The following is a 26,686-nucleotide window of genomic DNA, read 5'->3' as shown; positions in this document are numbered from 1 at the left end:
GGGGGGGGGGGGGGGGGGGGGGGGGAAGGGGAGGTGGATTTGGTAGACTGGCTGCCTGACCCTAAGAGTGTAAACCATAGTGCAGAAGAGAGGCCCCTTTGTCAAATAAACCAGGGGAGGTTGGGTGGGGTTCAAGCTCCGTCTTGGGGGTTGGCAGAGGTTAATGGGGGGCAGAGGCCCTCAGAGGACCATGGCATGTGCTGACCCTAATGTAAACCACCCTCTCTCCCCTCCTCCACTGCAGCCAGGAGAAGGCCTATGCTTCAGCTAGCTTCTTGTTGGTCTTGTTTAAGAGCTTCTTCAGGTTGGAAGACATGAAGTATGGCCGCTCCACGGAGCCATCATTCCGCTCCAGGTCCTCCACTGCAGAGAGAGGGCCCAGGAGAGGGGGGTCCATGAGAGGGCAGAGACCTTAGGGGTCGGGGGCAGGAAAGATGGGGAGGGCGTGGGCATTGGCATTGGTGGAAAGGACATGAGGGTCAAGGAGTAGGCCAGAGGCCTAGGGGTTGACAGTTCACCCTAGACACAAACACAAACCAGCCTTCTCCCTTGTCCCTAAACAAGGTTTTTGTGCCCTCACCCCACCACCTCCTGAGTGAAAAAAGTAGCCTTGGGCCCTCGCCTGGTTCCCAGTCTACAAATACATATTGCTGGCACCCCATGGGTCAGGAGGGGGCCCAGAACACCCCCACACCCAAGAACACCCTATTCCTCCTGTGGTTCACTCTTCCCGGCCTCAGCATTCCCCTTCAGCAGGATGTCTCTCAGCTCAGGGGACATGAAGTATGGACGCTCGGGGGAGCCATCGTTACGCTCCAGGTCCTCACCTGAGCTCCCCCCCACCCCCAGGAATTGGGGGGCAGGGCAAGGAGGGGAACAGGCAGGGAGAGGAAGACAAGGGGACATGGGGAGCCAGGCAGCAGAGGAGCAGAGAAGGGTCAGGGACATGGGAGAGAGAGAAAAGAAAGACGGAGAAACCAGTTAGTGGCAGCTAGATTCCTCAACCAAGGCCAGAAACACCGAGCACTCAGTCCCTCAGGGTGGCCCCCCTAAAAGGAAGTTGGGCAGGTCTAGAAGATGGTCAGAGCTGAAGTGTGGAGTAGAGGGGCACAGGGGAGCAGCAGCAGCAACGGAGCAGGGAGTGAGTGTGAATTAGGGGAGAAGGAAGCAGGATGGGAAGGTGGGAAACAGAGGGGTCAGAGCCCCTGGGGGAGCTGGGGTCTACTCTTTGTGCATTCCCTCATGGAGGGAAACAAAATCCTTAGGAGAGGGAGAGGCTGGGGCAGCATGACCCTACAGGAGAACTGTCTCCCAGGTCCCCTGGGTACTCACAGAAACAGAGGAACAGAGTGTCCACACACATTCCATAGACACTGAAGAAGCCATGAGCAATCAAGTAAGAGCCGATGATCACTGTCTGTCAAGGAAGGAGACAGCCCTCAATACTGTCCCTGCCCCAATCTAGAAATGCCCAGTCCCTGACCTCCTCTAAAGCCATCTTCCCACCTCCACCCTGCCCAGCTGCCAGATTCAGCTCCCTAAAATATACTTTCCTCTAGTCAGCCTCCTCCCCACTAATCTTCAATGACTCTTCATTCCTAAAGGCTCACAGCCAGACTCCTCAGCCTGACACAAAGAGAAAGACCTCTAGACTAAGCGCAGTCTACCTTCATAGCCTTAGTGCTTATGGTTTCCTGCTTGCTTCCTAACAGAAGGAGACAATGATAGCAAGGTCGTTCAAGTCCTGCCTCTGGCTTTTACTAGCTCTGTGATCCTGGGCAAGTCACTTAACCTAACCTTGCTGTAGGCAACTCCCTAAGAATCTCTTAAGTGGGAAGAAGGTGTAGACCGGCACGGGCAGAGGGAGTTTCCTTTCCTGATACCATTGGTCCAGTCTCAAGTCCCTATTCTGTTCCTAAAGGAAATTCTCAGCTCAAGTCCCACCTTCTCTGGGACCCTGACCAAGTTATGTCAATGCTGTCTCCCAGCTCAAGAATATACTAACAACTAGAAACTACCATTGTGTCCTACCTCCCTGATCTGTGAGCTCCCCTCAAAGGCAGGGATCATGGTCTTAGTGGCTTGGTTCTCAATCCCATCCTCTGCACAGTGCTATAGAGCTAACCATCTTCGGAGGTCCCCTGACTACCTATATGTCAATATTTCAATGTTTGTTACTCATTGATCACTCATAGTTCCCTTTCACTTCTCATGTGCTTCAGTGTGCTCAAACTGTAAAATGATTGGGTTGGCTGGCTGACCACTAAGCTCCCTCCTAGCTCTCAATCTAGGATCCCTAGGGACCTCACTAGTCACATGTGCCTTGAAAGTCCATACCAGAATGGGAACCCAGTAGTAATTAAGGGAGGGTGCTGTGTCCTGCACAATCTTAATTCGGTGGGTGAAGAAGAAGAATGCCAGAATTCCTGGAGAAATAAGGAATGGGATAAGGGTGGGAGAAATGGGGGAACTAGTTAGGAGAATGAATCCAGAGATAGCCCTTCCAAAATACCCATTTACCCCACTCCCAGGCTCCTGAGATCCAGAGTAAAGTCAGGATTTATTGAGGCCAGAAGAACCACTCTAACCCCATTGCCAATTCACACTTTCTTCTTCCTTGTGGAAGGAGAATCAAGGACAGAGCAGGGTGAGGCTCTCCCCTGGGCACTTCAGGAAGGACAAGCATGACTTACCGACACTACCCACAACCAGAAGCTTCCCCAAGAGGAAAAGGAAATCGGTGACTTTGTCCAAGACAGCTACCCTGGGTGCAGAAGAGACAGTAAAAGTGAATAGAGGAGGAGGGAAGAGAATATAAGGAATGGGGCTACTAGAGAGCCAGAAAAGGAGACATGAGGGAGGGGGAAGAAAGAAGAAAAAGGAGGAGGAGGCTCTCACCTAATAATGTTCCGCATGAGCAAGAAGAAGGCATTCTTGGCAGACGTGCAGAAGTTGGTACCATAGATGGCAATCTGTGTGTATATGGGTATATAGTGAGGGGCAGGAGGGCCTCAGGCCAAGAACAAACCCATATATCCTCAAAGGAACTCCTCATATTTTCCAATTGGGGTGGATGAAGGGGAAAATAGCTGGGAGGGGTGTGGGGTGAGAAAGGAAATGCCAAGTTCATGGTTGATAGGGTTACTTGGAATGGCACAGAGTAGCTGGGAGGACTCCTTAGGGAGGATGAAGGTCTATTGCTTGGGGGAATGGGGCTGAATAACCAGATTATACAGGGAAATGGTGGGGAAGGAGCTGGTGAGGGAAGCCAGAGCTTCCTGGGGCCCTCACCATAATATAGGCATTCCTATTAAGGAATTTGAGGAATTTCTCCAGGCACCAGAAGCAACACTTGAGACAGGTCATGAGGAACTTGGCAAACCTGTTCTCTGCAGCTGTTGGGGAGAGAATACAAAAGGCATGAGAGACACAGGCTCCTACCACTTCCTGGCTACTCCCCTCACCCTACCCCATGGGTGACCAGCTGCCAGGCTGGGCCTCACTTCCTCAATTCCCTGACAGCCCCAAAGACCCCTCACCTTTGAGCCGCTGGTCCAGGTACTCGAGTATCACTCGAATTACCTGTACAATGGCAAGTAGGAGGGAACCAAATGCCAGGGAACCCGTATGGTACCTGAGCAGAGAACAAGTGATGTATCAGTATTCTCTGCTCTGATGGGAAAGGGAAGTAGATGAATGGCCCTTTCCCTTCAAGTGGGCCTTGACTTTCCCCTATGCAAACTGGACACAACCTGGGAGCAGACAGGATTAGGGTTGAGAGGAAATAAGAAAGGGTCTGTATTTCCAGGGTTCCCCCTGCCTCAATTTCCCCCACAATACCAGTCCCCAATCTGGTTCTCTTCCCCATTCCCTGGAGGTGCCCATGGTCCTGGTCCCAGTCCCAACCCTTGCAGACCTGAGTGCCCGGCCAAAGGAGGAGAAGAGGGGAAAGGCAGGAAGGTCATCTGGCTTGTTTATGGCCCAGTAGTAGGATGCAAAAGCTCCAGCCAGTGTAACCTGGCCCAAAGCTAGTGCAAAGTTTGCTAGCCAGAAGAACATGAAGACATTGTAGATCTGTAGGCCAAGCAGAGCCCGATGATAGCCAGTCTCTCCACCATAGAAGGCAAACTGGCATCGAGCATCAGGGCACAACTTCGTCACGTTGGAGGTCTGGAAAGTCTGCAAAGAGATGGGCAGGAGGCTGTGATTGATGTGGGGAGGGGAGAAGAGGTGTTGCAGATGACTCCCTGGAGGACTGTCCCCCACCCCCACCCCTGGTCTGCTGGCCTCACCTCAGGATTACAAGTCTGTCCAACGGCGGAACAGGGCGCTGTGTTGTTGAACACCTTGTAGACAGCCTCATTTGATGTGGACAGGAAGCTAGGTGCTCCATAAAGGCTCTTAACTCCAGGCATGCTCAGGGAAACCCCTACCCATCCCTGGGGATCACAGACCCCAGATCCCTTCTTCACCAAGGTCCCGAGGAAAGGGAGGGGAGGGAAGGCTGGGCTGACCAGGGGCTAGGGAAAATGGACAGCTGGGCAGAGGGGAGGTCTGGGAGGTAAGCAGGTGGATACACGGCAGTGCTGGCCCAATAGGCGATGCAGAGGCACAGGAGGAAAAAGGTAAAAAGTGGGTACAACAGGGAGGTCATGACGTAGCCCACAGCCCTGGAGAAGCAGAGAGGAGGGGGTTATGGTTAGAGCCCATCCCCCTGGACCCCACCCCCAGCCTCCAGCTCCTCTCCCCGCTCCAGATCTGCTCCCCGGACCTGCCCTTTGTCACCTGCTGGCCTCCTTGATGAGAGCAATGGCAATGAGGATACGCTTTCTCAGGAAGATGAGCAAGAGGATTATGATGAGCTCCAGCACACACAGGATGATCACTGTTGGGAGAGGAAGGAGGGTAAGCCAGCCCACCAGTGCCTACCAGTGCCCACCGGCAAACGTAAGGAAGGAGCTAGAAAGGGACTCAGATCATCTAGAGGGACTCCAACTCCCTCTTCTTCATTTTACAGATGGGGAGAAACAGAGACCCAGAAGGCACTGGACTTGCCCAGGGTCATAAAGCCAGGAAGTAAGCAAGGGCAGCCAGTCTCTAAAGCTCAGAGCAGTCCTGCCTGGACTCTGTTAATGGAGCTAAAGTGATGCAATGGATAGGGCACAGGGCCTGGAGCCAAAAGGCATGAATTCAAATCCAGTTTCAGGCACTTACTAGTAATGTGACCCTGGGCCAGTGACTTTTCATCCATTTGCCTCAGTTTCCTCAACTGTAAAATGAGGATAGAAACAGCACCAAACTACCAAGGTATATTATTTCATATGAGATAATAATGTATAAAGTACTTAGTACAACACAAGTACTAAAATGTTTGACCCTTTTCCCTAACAGCAAAGCTCATTAGCGGATCTAGGGTAAGGGGGGGACCCAGCATCAGGATTGAGTGGCCCGGAAGCCAAAGAACTGGAATCTGTGCACTCACTGAAGGCCAGCCAGGTTTGCCTTAGATGCAGATATACCCGAAAGTCAGTCTGGAAGCCCAGATCCACAATGGAGACATCAGAACCTGCTTCACCTCGGAGTCGGGCATACTCCATGTAACAGTGAAAGATCCCTGGGGGAAGACGAGATAGGAAAGGGATTCTGGGTCTCTGGGCTCAGGCTCAAGATATAATTTAAGCTCAGGGATAGATACCTCCCAAGGAGTACCACAGAAGGGCCTGCTGGAAAGTATTTGGGGGTTCCAGGGAGGGGCATCACAGAAAGTACTTTATGGGAGAGTCAGAGGAGCCAGAAGAGATTAAAGGTCTCAAAGAATCTAAGAAGCTTCATAGGAATGGGGGGAAGGGGAGGATGGAGGAGAAGGGGTGTCTCAGAGAGTCACTGGGGAAATCAGGAGGGGCCTCTGGAATTTTCAGAATTCTCTAGGAAATGTGGGGAAGGGGTGCTCCCAAGGTCCTGGGTCCTCACCATAGCCCAGCACCAAGATGACCATGACTATCATAATCCAGATCATGATCCCAGCCAGGAATCGAAGGAGGATGATGAAGATGAGGCTCAGAGCCATAGCAATCACCAGGCCACTAAGGGAAATGGGGGAAGGAGGGAGCAGGAAAAGGAGGAAGTCAGACTACCACTCCCCTTCCCAGACACTGTGCCTGCACCAACTCCATCCCTTCCCCAACCAAAAATACAGAGACAGCCATCAAGAGCCAGGCTCAAATCCCAGGTCTGGACCTTTTCCCTCCAAAGGAATGAGAGGCACAGGGACAAAAAGGAGAGCCAGAGAGATGCCAGGTCCTTCTCCCCATGTCACTCCCCAAGGGCTCCCTACAGGGACACAACATAGGCAGCCCCATTGGGGCCCAGACTCACATGAGAATCCAATACCAGGACACAGTGTAATCCTCAAACACACGCATAGCCAGCTGCCTTGCCTCCAGCACCACATTGGCCTTCCTAGGAGGCAGGATTTGAAGAAGGGTGGTCTCAGTTCCGCCTAGGCTCTCCAACTTCCCCCCCAAAACACCCTAGAGTGGGGAAGGTAGGCATGGGACCTCAATCTATTTTACCTCTCCTCTCTCTCCCTCCCTGCCCTTCCTTCCCTTCCTCTCTCCTCTCTTCCTCTCTTTTGTCTCTTCTCCCTCCCCTTCCTTTCCCTCTCTCTGAGACAAAGAGGAGAAACTGAGTCCTAGGGAAGGGGAAAAGAAGGTTCCAGAAGCCCAGGGCACCCTCTCCTCACTTGGCTCCCTCCACCAGCTCTGATACATTTCTCTTCTGACCCCGACCATCATCGAATGTAGTCTCATTGCCCACAGTGATGACACCTTTGTGGGTCTCCACAGCTGGGAGGCATCGACGAGCCACTGTTGGAAGGGATGGTCAGAGGGGTCAGGGTCTATCCAGAGACACAGTCCCACCCTTCCCCAGTTCCAAGACTCACAAGGTTTACTAGGTGTGAGGACAGCAGGGCAGTCTCCATCCCTAAGAACCTCTGCTGGACTCTAGGTGGGGAGGAGAGTAAAAAGGGGGGGGGCGCGTCAGGTTACAGGTGAGCCCCATCCTCAGAATCTTTAAACCCCCAGCAACAGAAGCCCTCGAGGCCCAGGTACTACATCACAGAATAACATTTAAAGCTGAAAGACACCTTAGCAGTCATTTAGAGGGAACATGACGTAGCAGAGCAGAGAGAACACACCAGATCTCTCGGCTCTTCAGACCTGAGGTTCACATTCTGGCCTCGATACTTTGTGTAAGCCTAAAATAATCATTGACTCCTCTGAGCTTCAGGTTCCTCATTTATAAGATTAAGATGACGTGGACAGCTAGGTGGTACAATGATAGGAGAGCCAGGCATGGGGTCAGGAAGACCTGAATTAAAATCCAGCCTCAAGACACTTCCTAGCTGTGTTTTTGAGCCTGGGCAAGTCACTTAACCCCATCAGCCTCAATTTCCTCATCTATAAAATGAACTGGAAAAGGAAATGGCAAACCAGTCTAGTATGTTTTCCAAGAAAACCCCAAATGGAGTCAGGAAGAGTCAGACATGATTGAAATGACTCAAAAGCAGTTAACGACAAAATGAGGATGAGGGGCAACGTGGATCGGCCTATACTGGCTTTGTGACCCTCAGCCCCTGTTTGGCAAACCTATGGCACACATGCATAGCTGCTCTCCTCTCCACTGTTCCTGAAGACATTTCTCATATTCCCAGCCCCTCTGCCCAGCAGCCCAATGAGAGCACTTCCTTCCTCCCTGGTCCAGGGTAAGGAGGCAGCTCACAGGCTTCGTGAGGGTTGCAGTTTGGGCACTTGGTTAACCATCACTGACTGCCCTAGGCTAATCACTTCAACTAGGTGCAACCAACACTCAAGACTAGAAATTGCATTCACAGAGAAGAGTTTCCCCACAGTTTCCTGACACTAAGGAAATCACAAGGTCTAGAGACACCCACAAAAATGAGAATAATGTTTACATCACCTTCCATCCCAGGGTAAGGGTGAGGAAAAATCCTTGGGAACTCTAAAAGCACTCACTATGCAGATACAGGCTTATTCATATTTATTTAGTCCGACTCCTCCCTCCTCCACCCAGCTGAATTTTACAGATAAGGAACTTAGGCCCACAGAAAGGAAGTGAATTCCCACATTCGGACAGGTCACAAGGAAGCTTAGATGCAGAGCTAGAAGGATCCTTAGAGGACATCTAGTCCAAACCCTTCATTAAAAAAAAAAAAAACAGAAGAGGTACAAGACTTGCCCAAGGACACACAAGCACAAAAAGTCAAGGGTAGGATTTAAATTCAGAGATGGTGTTCTTTTCACTGTTGGTAAACAAAAGGCCCAGGACTCCAATGTGAGAGCTCTTTCTCCTCCAGTACCTTGCCTCTCATTGTCAGAGGCCTTTTATGCCCACCCCACCAGCCTGGAACCTCACTCTTGACCCCTGGGCACTGAAGCTACTTTCCTGGTAGGTTCTCTGGTAGGTCCCTGGGCCCCACATACCTTCCTGGTTTTACTTTGGCTGAATTCAGGAACACAGAAGTTTTTATAATAGTCCAGGTCCTGAGGGCGGGTAGAGGCTAGGAGATAGGTAAGATATCGAGAGGGACATTTCTCCACACAGATCTGGAAGGAAGAGAATAAGAGGTTTTCCCTCAACACTATGGCTACCACCCACAGAGCTGGCTCTAGGTCTTGCCCTACCTCTCCAGCAGAAGCAGGACAGGAGAGGAGAGGGAGCCTGAGTCTAGGGACTGAAGCTGGAGTTTGTTGGGTCAGTTACCTGCGTGGTTGGGCACTGAAACTCGAGCAGCACCAAGGGACTAGCACACTTCAGGATATTGAAGTAAAACAAGAAAGGCTTGTTCCTGGAAGGCAATGCAAGGAATGGGGGAGGGTATCACTCCCAGTGCCAATGCACGGGACCCAGACCTTCCCTCCCCACCACGGGCTAAAACACTGGCTGGAAAAGCCTAGGAGCCAAGGTCAGGGGAAATGGGGAGCTGGGAGGGGAGGGGAGGGAGGCTAGGAAAGACCTACTCATTAGGTGTCCCCTTCTGCCCACAGAACTGGCCACGGCTGTCTGTAGGATAAATCACCTTTCGGGGGTCTCCATGGGTCCAGGCTGGAGAGAAGTCAAAGCAAAAGAGTCTGACATCCCCTACCCCTCCCAGCTGCCCCACCACCACCACCACCACCAAGGCCCCCAAAGGCTGAGTGCTATGGAAAAATCACTGGCATTTGAAGTCAGGAAACCTGGTATGTGACTTTTATACACTAAGAGGGAGAGGCGGTGGTGAGGAATAACTCCAAAACATGGGATAAATGGCTTACTCTCTCTGAATCTGTTTCCAAAAAAGACAGAATCAAAGAATTTCAAGCTAGAGAACAATGAAGATTACACACAGCCCGACCTCTAACCCACTCAATTTTATATACATTGCCTGCCTGCCTGCCTCCCTCCCTCCCTCATTTCAGGGTGGATGTGAAGATAAGTGAAACTCAAAGCTCTTTAGCAATATAGATTCTCTCTCTCTCTCTCTCTCTCTCTCTCTCTCTCTCTCTCTCTCTCTCTCTCTCTCTCTCTCTCTCTCTCTCTCATCCACCAGACTGCCCTTAGCCATTCCCAGGCTTCATTATGTCTGTGTATTCCACAGGTTACATCATATCTAGAGCATCCTCCTTCTCTGCTCCGCCTCCAGAAATCCTTCCTGTAGTCCTTTCAAGGCCCAGATCTCTTCTATGAAATCTTCCTCCATCACTTCAGCTGAAAGTAGTCTCCAGGCATTCTCACTGGACCTCCCTTTTTGCCTCTAGCACACACACAACAGACACACACACACTCCCCTAGACTGTGGGAGACTTCACTATACGCTATAGTCCCTGGAGACCAGGGGAAGGACTGTCTCTTCCCTTCCTTTGCACAGCACATTGCGGGACCCAGAATAGGCATAGGCACCTCAAAAATGCTGACTGACTGATATATGCCTGTGTCTTTAAACTGAAATGTACATGAGATTTTTTTCACCTTGGTGTCCCCAGCACTGAGGTGGGGGATTTGAAAGCACACAGCAGGTGCTTAAATGGGTCTGTTGAATCAAATGGTTGGAGTAATCTTTTTTACCCCTCAGAAAAATATCAAATATACAAAATTGCAGAATCATGCCCTGGACTGTGGAATCCCCACGTACCTATAATGCCCACAGCCACATAGCCCACAATGGCTATGAACAGGGCCACACAGCAGATAACATCGGTGCAGCCCCTGAAAAGGAAAAACAGGTCAGGCCAGACAACCTTGTGAGGACTCCCCCACCAAAAAAAATAAGGGGACAGGGATGAGACAAGAGAGCTAGGAAACAGAGCATAGCATGCTGGAGGGACCAAGGGGCTGAAAAAGAATAAATTCTATGAAAAGAGCCCAGTAGGACCCAAGGGAACTAGAGTATTGGGAAATTAGCATGGGAAAAGAGGCTGGAAGGAAGGTGGATTGAGAACCTGAGAGGGGTTAAGCAGCAAGGAGCTGGGGACCCTTCCTCCCTCCCCCATCAGTCCCAATCTCACCTGTTGTAAATGGGGCCCTTGAATGTTGGGTCATATTTCTGAGGCGTTCCTGAGAAACAAACCCCAAAGACCAGTCAGGGAAACCAGCGTCTTCAGCCCCTGCTCAGATCTGGTGCCGAATGACCCAGAATCAGCAGGACTGGCCAAAAATTCCTAACACCATCCTAATGATGCCCCCTCTCCAAGGTTTCTCCTCAAATTTTCCACCAGGGAGGTTGTCGGGGTTATTCCCCGAGCAACCCGAGAACTTTGTGGGGAGGCGGGAAGTGGGGGGGCCTGGGTACAAACACGGGGAGGCCAAAGCAGAAAGACGAGGTTCGTCCACCTCCCATACTCGAATCTCCCGGGCCTGGCCAACAAACAACCTTAGGGATTCAAAGGCCATTAATTACTGGCATTATCGTAATTAACATAATTCCCCCACACACATAGAGCTTTACAAGTCAAGGTGGGGGAAGGGAGTACAGCCTGGGAGAGGAGCGAATGAGCTGGGCTGAATCTAGAACCAGAGCAATTTCGAACCCCTACCCACCAACCAGTGACTGCTGGCCCCTCTGCCCAGATTGGCCTTGTAAGGAGCACTTCCACGACGTGCTTAGCAGTGCTTCCGAAAGGAGGGAAAGGGATGGGAGGAGGCAAGGGCCAAGGCGAGCCAAGCAGCGCGCTAGCAGTAAGCAGCATCACCCGCCCACGCGCCTTGGCCCCAGGGCTGGCTCCCGTAGCATTTGGGGATCCGGAGGGGGATCTGGCAGAGAGCATGAGGCTGGGCTTAAGTAGAGGGGCTCACAGCCTAGGAGCATCTTCAGGACCTCCCCCCCTACACAGACCAGTGGGCGTTGCAGGTGGGAGGGGTGCAGGATAAGGAGGGGGATCAGAACAGCCCCGAGATTAGCGCACCCCGCTGCACATTCCGTCCCGCATTCCTGGACCCAGAGGCGCTGGAGAGCACTTGGGGATATTTGTGGAAGCTTAGCCAGCTGCCTTCCGGGCAGGGGCAGGGGACAAAGGTGGGGAGGGCCAAGGGGGTGCCCACCTACCATGCTGGCCGTAGTAGTGCTGCCGGTCGCCCCCCATCCTGGCTCTGCCTCTGGTCAGAGACCCCTTCCCGGGTCCCCGGGCCCTGGCCGGTCAGCTGGGCGGAGGTGGCCCTATGAGACTCTACCGAAGGATCCAACCAGTCAAACCGGTCCCGACCAGCGACTGCCTTCAATCAACCTGGCCCCACCGTGCTCTACTCAGCTGCTGGTGCCCCCACCCGTAAACTCCCCTGGGAGGCAGCGGCGGCCCAGTGCAAAGGGGCGGGTGGGGCCGGGGCGAGGCCGAGCTGGGAGAGGGGCCTCTCCGGGGCGGGGCCAGGGGGCGGGGCAGCAATGGGGGCAGCTGCTCCTGCCACTTACGGAGAGACCCGTGGGGGCGGGCGGCAGCCGCCGAGAAGGTCAGAGTTAGAAAGGTCTTTAGGGATCATCCAGCTCAACCCCGTCATTTCGCTTGTGGGGAAACTAAGGCTCCGAGAAGGGAAAGAGACTTGCGCAAAGTCACATCTCGAGACTAGGCGAGAAAATCACAGTCTAAGGTCCATTCCAACTCTTAACTTCACCACAAGGTGGGAGGGCAGGGATGGGGGAGGGAGAAGCTCAGCAACCACCACCCATCCCACACCTCTGGCCTCGTCGGATCCCTAAATTCCTCCTTCATTTCCACGGGAAGCCTAGGAGCCGTCCGAGCTTCCCCCTCGCCCCAGCTAGGTACAGTAATCCCAGCTGGACCTGAATGTGTCCGCTCCAGGAAGAAGTGAAGGCGGAGTCAAGACCAGGGAAAGTACTTTGTAAACCAAGAAGGGCGGGGTGAGTGTAAAAGGAGGTGCTGGGGCTCTCCTACTCTTTCTTCTCGAAGCACACTCTGCTAGACTCTCTCCATCTTTTCCCCGGCCTCTACGGCAGTAGTTTCTAAACCTAGGTCTTTCCGCCTCTGTTCTAATAAAATTGAAGGATTCCAGGCTAAGTCTGGACCTCCGGAACGCTTTTTTTGTAAATGAAGAAACTGGGACCAAGCGTGTGAAGTGACTCACCCAAGTTCACATAAGCCATGAGGAACAGAGCCAATATTCAAATCGGATTCCCACTTCATCTTCTCTCTCTGCCCAATTTCTCCCCTCTTCAAACCATCCCCTACTGATTTCTGACTAGGGACTCAGTCCAGTTCCTCTCTACAACAGGTTAAAACTCAAATTCCTCAGCCTGGTATTCAAGAATTCGGATCTGGCCCCTCCTGCTGGTCCAACTTTATCTCCCACTCATGCACACCCTCCCACCCAAAAAATCTACACTTAAGTAAATCTACATTTAAGTAAAACTTTACAACTCTGTTCTCCACCCAAAAAAAAAAAAAAGACCCTCTTTTTGAACTAAAATCTTAAGATACATCTCTTTTAGCTCTGAAATATCCCCTTCCAACCTCTTTCTCATTTTTTTAACCCCTTACCTTCTTAGTATCACTCTACCCGGTCTCTTATTCATTTTTAAAGCCCAATTCAGGGGGCAGCTAGGTGGCTCAGAGAGCCAGACCTGGAGATGGGGGATCCTGAGTTCAAATCTGACTTCAGACACTTCCTAGTTGCATGACCCTAGGCATGTCACTTAACCCTCATTGCCTAACCCTTACCACTCTTCAACCCTGGAAACAACACACTATTGATTCCAAGATGGAAGGCAAGGATTTCAGAAATAAAAAATTAAAATAAATAAAGTCTAATTCAGAGGCCACCAACTCCAGGAAGCCTTCACTGATCCTTCCCAGATTGTAGGGAGCTCTCCTTACTCTCTGCTTCCCTCCATTTGTGTTTTTAACCCTTCCATGTGCTTTCCCCATTTGGTCTTATACAGCAGCATAACTATTGTATAAGTGTATCTTAACTTCTCATCTTTCTTCTCCCTTACTACATACAAGTAAGCATTTAATAAGTGGTGGTAGAACTGGATAGAAGTTAAACTATAGCACCATAGATTTAGAGCCAGAAGGGGTGAGAGGTGATCTAGTTCAACTCCCCTCATTTTTACAAAGAAGGAAACTGAGGTTAAATAATTTTCTCAATGGCAGAGTAGTAAGCAGCAAGATTTGAACCTAAACCCTGGGACTGCAATCCTTCCTTTTTCTATAGCACCGAGCTGCCAAAAAGACCAACCACAAGAAGAAACTGAACAGTGCAGTAGGAGCCCTGCTCCTCTTGGCATCAGAAGCTTCATTCTGACCCTTGGAAGCTATGTGATGACCCTGGGCAGATCATATGTTATGTGTGTGACTCTAGGTCTGGGCAGAGATGCCTGTTGAGAGTTGGGTGGGGCAAGGAGTCACAGATGATGCTAGCACCAGATCTGGAGCAGAGACCTAAGTTCAAGTCAAGCTTCTGCAACTTTGCTTCAGTTTCCTAATCTGTAAAAAATAAGAGGGATGGGCTCGATGGTCCCTAATGATCCTTAATGATCCCATAAGGTCTGTTCAGCCCAGAGCAGAGGACCAGTTTGCCTAGACAGCAACATCAGCGGTCTATAAGGGCTATCTGCATGCCCTGTCTCAAGGGAAGGGAAATCATGGACAGCCCTGAGCGTGAGCAGAGGTCACACCCTTCTTGTGACAGACTGACAACAGCTGCTTGGTCAATGAGAGCTGAACCACAGTAACCTAGCAGATCCCTGAAGGGAGATCTTTGCAGTTCCTTGCAGAGAACTACTCTACCAAATAAATCAATATCCATGATGATGGGCTTTCCCCACTTCCAGCTTCCCGCTTCCTGCTTCCCGCTTCAAAAATCCCCTCTGAATGGTTTATTCGCAGATACTACAAGAGAGATGATATCTTTTGGTCCTCTCTTTAAAGCTAAAAGGGACCTTCAATCAGTCTTTTTTTTTTTTTTTTAAATCTTCTCTTCTCTGTCTTGGAACCAATACTGTGTGTGTATTGGTTCTAAGTTAGAAGAACTAGGCAATGGGGGTCAAGTGACTTGCCCAGGGTCGCACAACTAGGAAGTGTCTAAGGTCAGTTTGAACTCAGGACCTCCTGTCTCTAGGCCTGGCTCTCTACTTTATCCACTGAACCACTTAACTGCCCCAGTCTTCTCATTTTACTGAGGAAACTGAGGCAAAAGGAGAGAATGGGACAACCAAGATCACAAGGAGTTAATAGTAGGGCCAAGTATTGTTGTTCACCAGCTGGGTTTTCATCCTTGTTTTATGAAATCACTTTTTTTTTAAAACCCTTACATTCTGTCTAGGAATCAATACTATATATTGATTCCCAGGCAGAAGCATGGGAAGGGCTAGGCAATGGGGGTTAAGTGACTTGCCCAGGGTCACACAGCTAGGAAGTCTCTGAGGCCAGATTTGAACCCAGGACCTCCCATTTCTAGGCCTGGCTCTCCATCCACTGAGCCACCCACCCAGCTGCCCTCATGAAATTACTTTTTAAGAGATGCATTTCCCAATAGCCACCACAGAATGGATAGAGGTGGAAAGGATGATGCTGGGTGGTAGAGGCTCTAAGTTTGTTCCTGGGCCAGGGTGTAATATGCCAGACTTTATTCTTCCTGTTAAGTATTTCTACTCTAGATAGACTCTCTTCTTCCATTCTTTCCTTTAGCCCTAGGCCTAGCACATAGGAGACACTTAATAAATGTTGATTGATTGGTTGATTCTTGAGTGGGAGAAAGGAAACAGGAAGGTCCACTCCTCAGGGACCCTGAGGGACTTCAGTGGAACTAGCTTAGCCTCAGGAGAAACTGAGCTTCTTCCCAATAGAATGTCTTGGGCAGGGACTGTTTTATTTGTCTGTGTGTGTATCCCTAGGCTCCAGGTAAGAACCAAGAACCTATCAGTGGATAGGCGTGGGGACTGGACCTCTGATCTCATCAGTACAGGGAACTCCTAGAATGAGGAACTTCCCTCCACCAATACAGGTGAGTACCTTCTCAGCAACATAAAGTCTTAGGATTGTTGCTTAGGAGCACTGAGAAGTTAAGTGATTTGCTAAGGGGCACACAGCCAGTATTATACAGAGACCTGGCTTTGAGGAAGGCTCTCTGTCTGTGGGACAGTCAAGTGAAGCAGTGGATGGAATGCTAGGCCTACACACACAGACAGTCAAGTGAAGCAGTGGATGGAATGCTAGGCCTAGAGTCAAGAAGACTCATCATCCTGAGTTCAAATCCAGTCTTAGACACTTACCTAGCAGTGTGATCCTGGGCAAGTCACTTATCTCAGTTGGCCTGTTTCCTCATCTGGAGAAGGAAACAGCAAACCACTACCATTATCTGTGCCAAGAAAACTCAGATAGAGTCACAAAGTATTGAAGACTGAGAAAGTGATCCTTTCACAAATTTACATTATCTCTATTTTACTGTATTTAAAAAATTTTTGTGTTAAACTATAGTTTTAAAAAAACCATACCTCCTGTCTTAGAATCAATATTAAGGAGAGCAGCTGGGTGGCTCAATACACGAGTTTAAAAGGGAAAAAAAAAGAATCAATACTAAGCATCAATTCCAAGGCAGAAGAGGTATAAGGGCTAGGCAATTGGAGTTCAGTGACTTGCCCAGGTTCATACAACTAAGAAGTATCTGAGGCCTGATTTGAACCCAGAATGCCCATCTCCAGCCTTGGCTCTCTATCCACCGAGCCAACCAGCTGCCCTCCCAATTACATATTAATCTGGTTTGGGCTGCCTGGGGGAGTATAACAGGCCAAGTTTTGACACCTCTGCTCTACCTCATTCCTCCTCACTCTTGGTATTTAGCAGGCACTTAATAAAAGCTTGTTGATGACTTGTTGTGTTCCAGGCCTGGTCCCTGCACCAAATAGAGAGAGGGTGGTGTTTTCTGATACAAAGAGGCCTCTGAGGGAGGAGAAGGGTAAGAGGGGGGAATGACCTGCCTAAATCACACACTGAATTAACAGGGCTGAGGAGGAATGAATTAAGAAGTCCTAACTACCATCCCCTTTCCACCACACAAGCACAGTGTCCTGCTGAGCTAGCTAGGATTGCTTGAAGCTGGAGGTAGGTTAAGGAGTGAGGGAAAGACCTGGGGCTCACTGGATCCACCAGCTGGCATCATAAGGATCTCTTGGGCCAGTGGGCAGCAGGACAAAAGGGCTCTGTGGCTGGGCCAACAGTGGGAGAAGAGAAGAGCAACGAAGGCCATGGCTGTGGGTCCTGGTGGCTAGCAGACAAGGTACAAATAGAAATATTGCGATTCATCCCAAAATAGCTTCGCTGAGGTTTCTCTAAATAGTCAGTTTACAGTCTTGTGGGTGGCCACTCACCCTAAGAGTAGTGTCCATTGAGGTCAGAAGTCCAGCCCTACTGGAGCCCAAGGTATCCCAATAAATCTATCCCATTGTTCACCCTCAGAGACCTGGTCCTACCGACTTCTGGAACTTAGCCCCAAAGGAAGACCTGAAGAGACATTAACCCAAGGCTAGAAAAGCAACAGTTGTGCATTCTTGTAGTAATGCCTAATAAAGCCCACATCATCTCCTCCTACTCAAATGAGGATCTTGACTTCCTACTTAATCTGGAAAATAAAGGCAATTGGCCAGGAACTCCATTCTCTTCCCTGTTATACATCTCAGACCCCTTAGATATCATTCTCCATTAGCTTCCTGGATTGCAGTGGTTTGTTGTTATTGTGGACCCCAAGGGCCATCTAGTGAAGCCTGGGGACCTCCCTTCAACCTTCTCAGAATGTTTTCAAATGCACAGAATTAGAAAGGAAACCAATTAGACAGATAACACTGTAATTTTTTTGAAGAAAGAAAAATGAGTTTACAGGCCCACTTCATCTAAAGTAGGGGTGGTTGAAGTGACCTTTCTCTCTAAGAGCAACCCTGCTCTCACCCTACATCCCATCCTTCCTCGATCATCTCCTCTCATCCTCGCTGGCAGCTTACTTTGACAATTAATTTTCAATCTCTCCATTTGAGCTCCTTCCTTGCTTGTCTACAAATATGCCTGTTTTGGCCATCTTTAAGAAAACTTTCACCGGATGGTACTATCCTTTAGAGGTATCATCCCAGATCTTTTCCCTTTGAATGAAAATTCCTAGAAACCTCTACTGGCACCCACTTTTCAATCTAGTTTTCATTCACATCACCCAACTCAAATATCTCTACAACTCCAATGATCTGTTATTTGCTAAATCCAGGTGACCATTTTCTCACTCTTCATCCTTCTCAGCTTCTCTACAACTTTTGACATAATGACTTTTCCCCTACCACTCTCTTTTTCCATGGGGTTTTTTGTCACACTGTCCCCTTGGATCTTCTCCTACCTGTTTGGCAAACCCTTCTATTTCTTTTGCTGGGTCATCATCATCCATGTATGACCCTCTATGTGTGGATATACCCATAGGCTCTGTCCAGGGCCCTCTTCTCCCTTACATCTCTCTGTTTAGCTCCATTCCCACAGAATCAACTGCCAACTGGATATTTCCAGCTGGGATTTTTTTGAGCCCTGTCCTCATGAGAACCCAACATGTCTAAAACAGAATTCATGTTATCTTCCCCCAAATCCTCCCTTCTTCCTAGCTTCCCTGACTTCCTCTAGCTGGATCAAACAGCCAGGACCCTAGTTTAGGTTCCTTATTACCTTTCATCCCACTCCCTAGAGAAAAAAGGAAAAACTCCCTACTGGCACACAAAGTCTTCTACCACTGAGGCTCCTGTCTAGGCTCGTTCCTTAACTTTTGGTCACTTATCTTTTTTGTTGTTCAGTCGTGTCTGACTCACTGACTCTATTTCAGGTTTTCTAGGCTAGGATTCTGGAGTGGTTTGTCATTTCCTTCTCCAGCCCATTTTACAGATGAGGAAAGTGAATTAATCACAGGATTAAGTGAAATGCTCATTAGACACTGTTAGCAAGTGTCTGAGACTTGATTTGAACTCAAATTCTCCTGGCTCCAGGTCCAGCATTCTATCCACAGAAGCACTGAGATGCCCTTTTACAGTCTAGCTCAGTGATAGCAAACCTATGACATGGGGCCACATGCCAAGGATGAAACACTTGCTATAATGTAGTGCAGACACTCTGTGCACTATAGATGACAATTCTACCCATATTAATTTACCTATTTTGGTTTATTAAATACAGTTGTATATTACAATTATACATTTTTGTTATTTAAACTATAAATATTGCAAAATTATGTTTTTTTTCTCAAAGTGGTCAGTTTTTTGGCGAATTTTGACCCACCGAGCTCAAAAGGTTGCCCATCACTGGTCTAGCTCCTGCCCAACCTCATCTCTTATCTACTTCCCTTCAAATTCTGTGCCTTTCATCTAACTAAAACCATCAGCATGCATTGTCTAGAATGGGGATAAACCCGAATCCTTCCTAATAAGATCAGGGGTGAAGCAAAAAAAAAGCTTATTATCATCACTACTATTTAATATTATACTAGAAACACTAGCTATAATAAGTGCAGAAAAGGAAACTGAAGGCACCAGAACAGGCAATGTTTCAAAATTATCACTCTTTTTTTTTAAACTCTTACCTTCCATCTTAGAATCAATACTGTGTTTTGGTTCCAAGGAAGAAGAATGGTAAGGGCTAGGCAATGGGGGTTAAGCTCAGAGTCACACAAATAGAAGCTTCTAAGGTCAGATTTGAACCCAGGACTTCCCATCTCTAGGCCTGGCTCTCAATCCATTGAGCCACCCAGCCCCCAAAATGATCACTCTTTGCAGAGGACATGATGGTGTATATATATTGAGAGCCCCAAAGAAGCAACCAAAAAACTAATAGAAACAATTAACAACTTTAGCAAAGTTGTAGGATACAAAATAAACTCACATAAATCATCAGCATTTCTGTTTACCCCTCCCAAAGTTCAATAGCAAGAGATAGAAAAGGAAATTCCATTTAAAATACTGTGCCTTTGATCCACAGCCTATTGGCTCTCTCAGCCTCCAGCCTCTTCCCCTCTCCAGTGGAACCTCCAAATCACCTCCAAAGTGATTTCCCTAAAGCCTAGATAAGTCTGACCCCATCACTGCTTCTGTTCTCAAGAAGCTTCAGTGGCTAGCTCCCTCTCATGTCTAGGACAAAATACAAATTCTTTGTACTTGTATTTAAATCCCTAAGTGCAGACTCTCCTCCTCTGTGTGCGAAGACCTCTGCACCAAACCAGCCAAACTTGCTATTCCTCACATACTACATATATATATATATATATATATATATATATATATTCCATTTCCCCTTTACTTAACTTTGCCCACACTGTGCCCCCTGGCCTGGAACACCCTCTCTCCTCCCTTCCACTTCATAAAATACCCTAACTCCCTTCCAGGTTTATTTCAAGCACTACTTCCCACAGGCAGCTTAGCTCACCCTGATTCCCCTTCAGCTGCTGAGTATCCTCTCCTCTTCCAAGAATTACTTTGTATATATTTCTCTGTATACATGTTGTTTCATTTCCTCCCCAAGGAGAAAGGAAATTTCTTGATAGTAAATAATTCTTTTGCTTTGGTCTTTGTAGGAGACCCAGTCGGACTTTAATAAACAATTATGGAGTGGATATTTGTGTGACATAATTGATTTGTGCCTACTGTCCCCAACTGCACCTCAAAGGGAGATTAGGCCATAACAAGTCAGCCAGCCTTGAACATGGCCATTAAGATGGGAGAGGCAGAGGATGGGGAGACTATCTACCTATAATTTTCTCCCTTAGTGATCTTGTCCACTCCACCACATGGCTTCAGTTATCAAGAACTATGTATGGCCTCAGACAATTTCTAGGTGTGAGACCCTGGGCAAGTCACTTAACCCCCACTGCCTGGCCCTTACTGATCTTTTGCCTTGGATCCAGTACACAAATAAAAGAACTGGATTCCCAGATTTATTAACTCCATAGCCAACCTCTCCCTGAATTCCAGCTGCCTGAGTGGCAGGTGTGGAAAACAGAATTTGTCATCATCACCCCTAAACCTGCCCCTCCCAATGGCTTTTCCATTTTGGTTGTTGGCACTGTCATCTAGGCTTGAAACCTCCAGGATAATAATAGCTGACATTTATAGAGCACCTACTATGTGCCAGCCCCTTTACAAATATTTGATCCTTACGACAACCCTGTGAGGCGGGTTCTAGCTGGTTATCAGCCCCAGTTTACAGAAACTGAGGCAACCAGAGCAAATTGCCCAAGGTCTCACGTTAAGTTTGGGTCTGAAGCCAGATTTGAGCTTGGGTCTTCCTGACTCCAGGTCCAGTACTCTATCTACTGCATGGCTGCTTTCTGACTCTATCATGTCCCTCACCCCTACACATCTAGTTGCCTGTAGATCTTATTTTCAAAATATCTCCTTTCAGTCCCCTCCTACACATTGCTAAAACTACCAACAGTCCTTTAGTTCCTAGGTAGCAAAGTGGTTAGAATGCCAGGGCACAAGTCAAGAAGACTCATCTTCCTAGGTTCAAATCAAGCCTCATATACTAACTTGTGTGACCCTGAACAAGTTATTTAACTAACCCTTTTTGCCTCGGTTTCCTCATCTGTAAAATGAGCTGGAGAAGGAAATGGGAAACCACTCCAGTGTCTCTGCCAAGAAAACCCCAAATGGGAAAAAAAAGAGGAAGGACAAAACAACCACCTCTGGCCCTGATTATTCCAATCGCCTCCTAACTAGTCTCTTGACTTCCAGTCCATTCTCTCTAATCCATCCTTTGGGTTACCTGGATAATCTTCCTAAAGCACTGCTCTAATAATGGGGGGTTTTCTCTATTTGAAAACAAGCAATGACCCTCCCTCCCCCACCCCACACACATACACTGCCCACAAAATGAAATAAAATTTCCTGACTTGGCATTTCAAGTTTGTCTTCCATAATCTAGCTCAAACTTCCATTCCCAGCTTTATCTCCTCCTACTCCCTTGGCATATTGTGCCCTAGGTTCCCTCCTCCCTTCTCCCTCCTCTACTGCCTCTCCCTTTCTTTATGCATCTTTCATCTCCCCCCCCCCAAACGGCTCCAACAAACATGCTCATGTCTCTTCCATATCCCCCAAAAAGCCTTCCTTTAGCCCTTCTTCCCCATCTAAGCTCCCAGCTGACCCATCTTCCTTCCTCCCCCCTCCACTGCCAAACTTCTGGAAAAACTGGTCTAGGCTTAACATCTCTATTTCCTTGACACTGTCTCCAAAATGCCTTCCACCCTCTACTAAAAATCACATTCAAAGGTCACCAATAATGTTGTAATGACTGAATTCGGTGGCCATTCTTCAGCCCCAGTCTTCCTGGACCTCTCTGCAGCATTTGGCACTGGTAACCCTGGATTGCTTCAGTTATTTTCCTCACTAGACAGAGAACTCTCCCCGATTCTCCTCTTACCTTTCTTAGCATGTTTCCTTGGTCTCCTCATCTTCTTCCCAACACCCTTCAAGTGGGTGTTCCCCAAGACTCCGCCTTCTTTTTTATCTCTAGGCTCCCTGGGTGATCTCATTCACTCCCACAGCTTCAATCATCTCCAAGCTGATGCAGCCCAAATCCTATTCTCCCACCCAGATCTCTCTTCTGAGCTCCAGACCAAAATTTCCCAAGTGCCGAAGGGAAAGAAAACTCCCCTGAATACCTAGCCCCGCCTCAAAATCAACAAGTCCAAATTTTGTGGTTGTTTGGTCATTTTTTCAGTAGAGTCCCAGTCCAAAACCAAGCCATATTGCTGCTGAGATCAAGTTTGGTCCAGATCTCAGATCAGAAGACCTAAGTTCAAATTCTAGTGCCTACACTCACTAGTTGCATGATTCTGGGCAAAATACTGACCACTCTGTACCTCATTTTCCTCATCTGTAAACATGAAGATGAGAAGCAATTTGTAGAGGGTAGAGAGGAACATCTGGGTTCCAAACCTGCCTTTGACACATACTGGCTGAATCATCTAACCCCAAAGTGTCCCGGACAATTTTCTAAGGGCACAGTAGATGCTGAACTCGCATGTCCCAATCAAAATAAAAACACCAGCTATTTTCTACTTTACTATATTTGTCAGTGACAAGAGGTATAGGCCAGTCTTACATCTCCAAACCTTAGGGTAATTTTTGACATTTCCCTCTACCTCCCCTCTTAAATCCAGTTACCAAGCCCTGTCAAGTCCACCCTTGTAACACCTCTGTCAGGAAACGTCCTTCCTACCTTGCCTTTACTAAATTCTCAGCCATCCTTTAAAATTGAGCTCAAATACCACCTCTTCCATAAAGCCTTCCCTGATCTCACCTCCACCCTTTTACATTCTTAAGACATCACCATATGATATTGTAGCATATAACTACGTTGTTGTGTTTTTATTCTGATTATCCTGCCTCTCCTTGAAGCCAGGGACCATATCTTATATTTCAAGATTGGGAATGTAATGTTCTGTAAATGGAAGGTACTTTCGAAATGTCTTTTCAATGAGCAGGTACCAAGCATTTATTAAGTACCTACTGTGTACTAGGCACAGTTAAGTGCTAGGGATATAAATTCAAAAGTGGGGCAATCCTTGCCTTCAAGTTACTTAGAGGGGAAGAATAGGAAAAAGAGAGAATAGAGTAGGGAGAGACATTAGCCTGGTCACCCTCCTCAGCAGATCAGTTAGAAGACACAATGCCAGTTTCTAGCCAGCAGTTTCCTGACTTATGGAGAAAAAGGAGGGGAGCAAGGGGTGTGGCCAGAGATTCCTCCCCAGTCTCAGGCTCTTTAGGAACCAGGCCAGGCGCCCAACCGCTTATAGAGGCAGCCTAATTTCTCTCCCGATCCAAAATACAGATATCGTCCATTTCCCACCCCTTGGGGGGATGGTTCCCTCCCATCACAAGGGCTGCCAATTCCAGTAGTCTCTCCCCTAAATCCTCCAGGCCCAAGTCTTAACCCCTCCCAGATCAGTCCTTCTGGTTTTCAACGATATCCCCAGCCGGGTTTCCGCAGTCACACACGGCCCTGCCCCTGTGGGCACAGCTGCCTCCCAGTCCCACCACCAACCCTCCCCCATCCATATTCTGTCTCATCCATTCCCAAACTCAGGACCCCTCCCTTCCTCTTCCCAGCCTAGGACTGGATGCCCAGAGAAAGGGAGCTGAAGTTCTCTCCCAACCTATTTGGGCCCTGGGAACCTCGGTGCTAAAAATACAACAGCTGCCGGGGCTCTTGCTTTTGGGCTCTATGAGAACTACAGGAAGGGCAATCGGGCAGCGTGGGGAAAGTGGCTGGGGATAGAGGGGTGAAAGAAGCACAAATAGCTAGACTGAGAGGCTACCAGCAGACGCGGACACCCCTCCCCCAAGTCACTAGTAACATCCTGCCCAACCTCCGCAACCACTGACACTGCCAGCCCCCCCCCCCAGCAGTCCCCTCCCCCTCTTAGGCCCGGAAACCGAGCTAAGGCTCCAGCATACAAATGACGGAGGAAGGTTCCCAGGGGAGTCTGTGTTTGGGGGGGAGGGTTCCGAAAGCCACGGCCCTCCATGCCTCGCTTTCACAGGCTCTTCTGCCTCAAGATGCCATCTGCTGCTTCCTCCCTCTCTCCCTCCACCCATCCCTGGGTCTTTAGTCCAGCCTTCGGAACCCAGCCTCCGGAGTTGGAAGTTTACCAATTGTTTCCTGTCTTAATCCAGCTCCGCTCCCCACCCCCAGTTTCCCAGCGTTGGGTCGGGACTCTGGGGACCCGAGGCAGCCACCGCCTAGTTCTGGGGCCTTGGAGAGGTCCTTTGTCTCCTCCGTCGCCTCAGTTTCCCTCTCTGTGCCAAGGGGAAATGCCAGACATCAGGTGACGGGCCCGCGAGGCACTAGGGTTCAGGATCCCAGTTTTATCCCGCTTCAAGACTCAAGATAAGCGCAGGGTCCCAGCTCCCTGCTGCTGGGCAGCTTCCAAGCCGCACGGATAACGGGCCCCTTCCTCAGTGGAGCATGCGCTATCATAGACTGGGATATTGGGGATCCGGGTGTTTTGGCAAACCTACCCCAGAGCCCCCGGGCTGTACACGTGTCTCCGAGAACTGGTCAGGAATATATCTGGCACTCTGGACCCCTCTCCGCTGCCCCACCCCCATCCCTGGCTCAGGATGCCTTCCAGCGACAGTCCTGCCTCCCCTCTACTCCGGTATAACGAGGGCCGCCCTCGGCGGGGAAAGGAGGACTAGATCTTACCGTAGGGTCCTTCAGACTCCTTTCGGCCATCCTCCATGGTGGAGGAGGCAAGGGGCGTAAAGATCGCAGGCTGCCCCAGCCCTAGCTGGCTGGAGCAAGAGGTGGCGGGAGTCTAAGTGATGCTACCCGCCCCCTACGGCCCCTCCAATGAGACTGGGGAGCGGGCGGGGGCGGGGGAGGAGCCCTGGACCTATTGGGGCCCATCCCTAATTCACAATCTCGGAGGAAGAAGGGGTTTAACCATCACCTGGTTGTAAAATCTCCGAATACCCTAACTAGATCGGATTTTATCTATCTTCACCAAATAAGGCAATTTCAGAGATGGTAGGGACCTTGATATGCTAACTCACATCTGAAAAAAAGAATCCCCACTGCAATCTGTGTCCAACTTCATCATTTAACAGATGGGGAAAATGAGGCCCAGGGAAGAAAAGTTTCTTCTCCATATTCTTGACCTGGACAAACTCACACTTGTAGTTTCCTTTCTAAAGTTCTAAACCCACAGTTTAGGGAGAACCTCGATGAGGTTCAGAGACCGTAGATCTGGAAACCAAAGGATAGACTGAAGCAACCTGCGGAGTGTCATTCAACAGCAGGTCAAAAAGCAGGCAATATCTTTTAAGTAGTGGAAAAGAGAGTCCATTTGTGCTGCTTCTTCCTAAAGACCACAAGTGGTAGCGATAATGGAAAATGGCAAGAGAGGCAGACTGAAGCTTAGAACAGCACCTAGCACATAGTAGGCATTTAATAAATGCATAAAGAGGGGCAGCTAGGTGACTCAGTGTATGAGAGCCAAGCCTAGAAATTGGAATCCCGTATTTAAATCTGGTCTCAGACACTTCCCAGCTGTGTCACCCTGGACAAGTCACTTAACCTCAATTGCCTAGCTCTTACTGCTCTTCTTTCTGCTGAAGAACAGATGAATATAACCCAGAAGGTAAGAGTTTAAATTAATGACAACATAATAATAATAATAACAATAATAATAAATGCTTATTGACCAACTGACTGAGGTTCACCATCATTTGAGGTCCTCCAGATTTGTTGGGGAATAGCATTGAGAGGATTCCTGTTCTAGGGTGGGAATTGCTATTAATTCTGCGGTTATGTTGTTCATAGTAAAATGAAAACTAAAACCCAGGTCTCTTGCACATTGCACTGAAACAACACTGTCTTTCTCCCTCCCGTTTTTCAGACAAAGAAATTGAAGCCCAATGACATAGGAATCAGAGGCAGAAATTGGATCCCATATTAGAATCTTAGCCTCCTAAATTGCAATTCCAGGTCTTTCTACCATACCCCCAGGTGTCAGAGAAGTGGGGCCAGATAAGATCACTGAAGAAGGAATCCAGAGCTCTGATATTGCTTCATTTTGCCCAAGGCTCACCTCCGACCTCCTCTGAGGTCTGGTCCACCCCCAAATCAGGAGCTGTTAGCAGGGACATCCATAGAGATAGGAACATATAATCTTCTCCAGGTGAATGTGCTTTCCAAGGAGAGCCAAAAGGTCAGGTGTTGTTTAGTAGCCACCAAGTCTACAGTCACCTTAATTTTAAGTTGGTCTCTTTCTGTTATGGTAAGAGGAACTCCCTGGGCTTAGACGAGTCTGAGGCAATATTTGAACCCAAGACCTTCTCTCTTCAGGCATGGCTTTCTATCCACTAAGCTAACTAGCTGCCCTACCCCATTTTCAAGAAGTATTAAGTGCATACTATGTGCCAAACACTGTTCTATTGTGGTAAGACAATGGAAATACAAAGACTAGAATGAAATAGTCCCTACTCTCAAGGAACTTACTTGTGGGAAACAATACAAACACAGAAATATATAAAATATTAATAAAATGAATTTATTTCGAGGTGGTACAATGGGTAAAATGCTGGGTTTGGAGTCAAGAAGACTCATCTTTCTAAGTTCTAATCCATCTTCAGATGCTAACGGGCTGTGTGACCCTAGGCAAG

The 26,686-nt window shown here is 48.7% G+C and overlaps 1 protein-coding gene across 5 annotated transcripts; it reads right to left on the bottom strand.

The window, feature by feature from the left end:
• Positions 1-24,792, bottom strand: SLC44A2 (solute carrier family 44 member 2). 5 transcript variants are annotated; one of them, XM_044669916.1, is made up of 23 exons: positions 11,603-11,727; positions 10,566-10,614; positions 10,193-10,266; positions 9,042-9,126; positions 8,785-8,869; positions 8,505-8,627; positions 6,944-7,004; positions 6,743-6,866; positions 6,376-6,459; positions 5,971-6,083; positions 5,483-5,614; positions 4,786-4,885; positions 4,578-4,670; positions 4,293-4,380; positions 3,917-4,179; positions 3,540-3,634; positions 3,292-3,395; positions 2,899-2,972; positions 2,694-2,764; positions 2,338-2,426; positions 1,333-1,417; positions 705-827; positions 275-363 (listed from the first exon to the last, which is right to left on the bottom strand). In XM_044669916.1, exons 1-22 carry the CDS (start codon positions 11,637-11,639, stop codon positions 706-708), a joined length of 2,151 nt encoding a protein of 716 aa, XP_044525851.1. In that variant the 5' UTR covers positions 11,640-11,727; the 3' UTR covers positions 275-363; position 705. The 5 variants fall into 5 exon arrangements, with proteins under 5 accessions (XP_044525877.1, XP_044525866.1, XP_044525851.1 ...); XM_044669942.1 differs by lacking the exon at positions 705-827 and having other exon boundaries at positions 1-363; positions 6,944-6,997; positions 8,501-8,627; XM_044669931.1 differs by lacking the exon at positions 705-827 and having other exon boundaries at positions 1-363.
• Between the last annotated feature and the right edge of the window lie 1,894 nt (positions 24,793-26,686).

This window comes from Gracilinanus agilis, chromosome 1 (genome assembly GCF_016433145.1).
Source record: "Gracilinanus agilis isolate LMUSP501 chromosome 1, AgileGrace, whole genome shotgun sequence".
Lineage (NCBI taxonomy): Eukaryota > Metazoa > Chordata > Mammalia > Didelphimorphia > Didelphidae > Gracilinanus > Gracilinanus agilis.
The sequence above is the reverse complement of the archived record's forward strand: the minus strand, read 5'-3'. Positions and strand labels throughout refer to the sequence as shown.

What these genes read in the sequence shown, in the direction of transcription:
- SLC44A2 (XM_044669924.1), bottom strand. Translation starts at nt 24,762, where the DNA reads ATGGAGGATGGCCGAAAGGAGTCTGAAGGACCCTACG. An exon ending in AAGGGCCCCATTTACAACAG is followed by an intron (nt 10,267 to 10,565) that starts GTGAGATTGGGA and finishes TTTCCTTTTCAG; the next exon opens with GGGCTGCACCGATGTTATCT. An exon ending in ATAGGAATGCCTATATTATG is followed by an intron (nt 2,973 to 3,291) that starts GTGAGGGCCCCA and finishes ATATACACACAG; the next exon opens with ATTGCCATCTATGGTACCAA.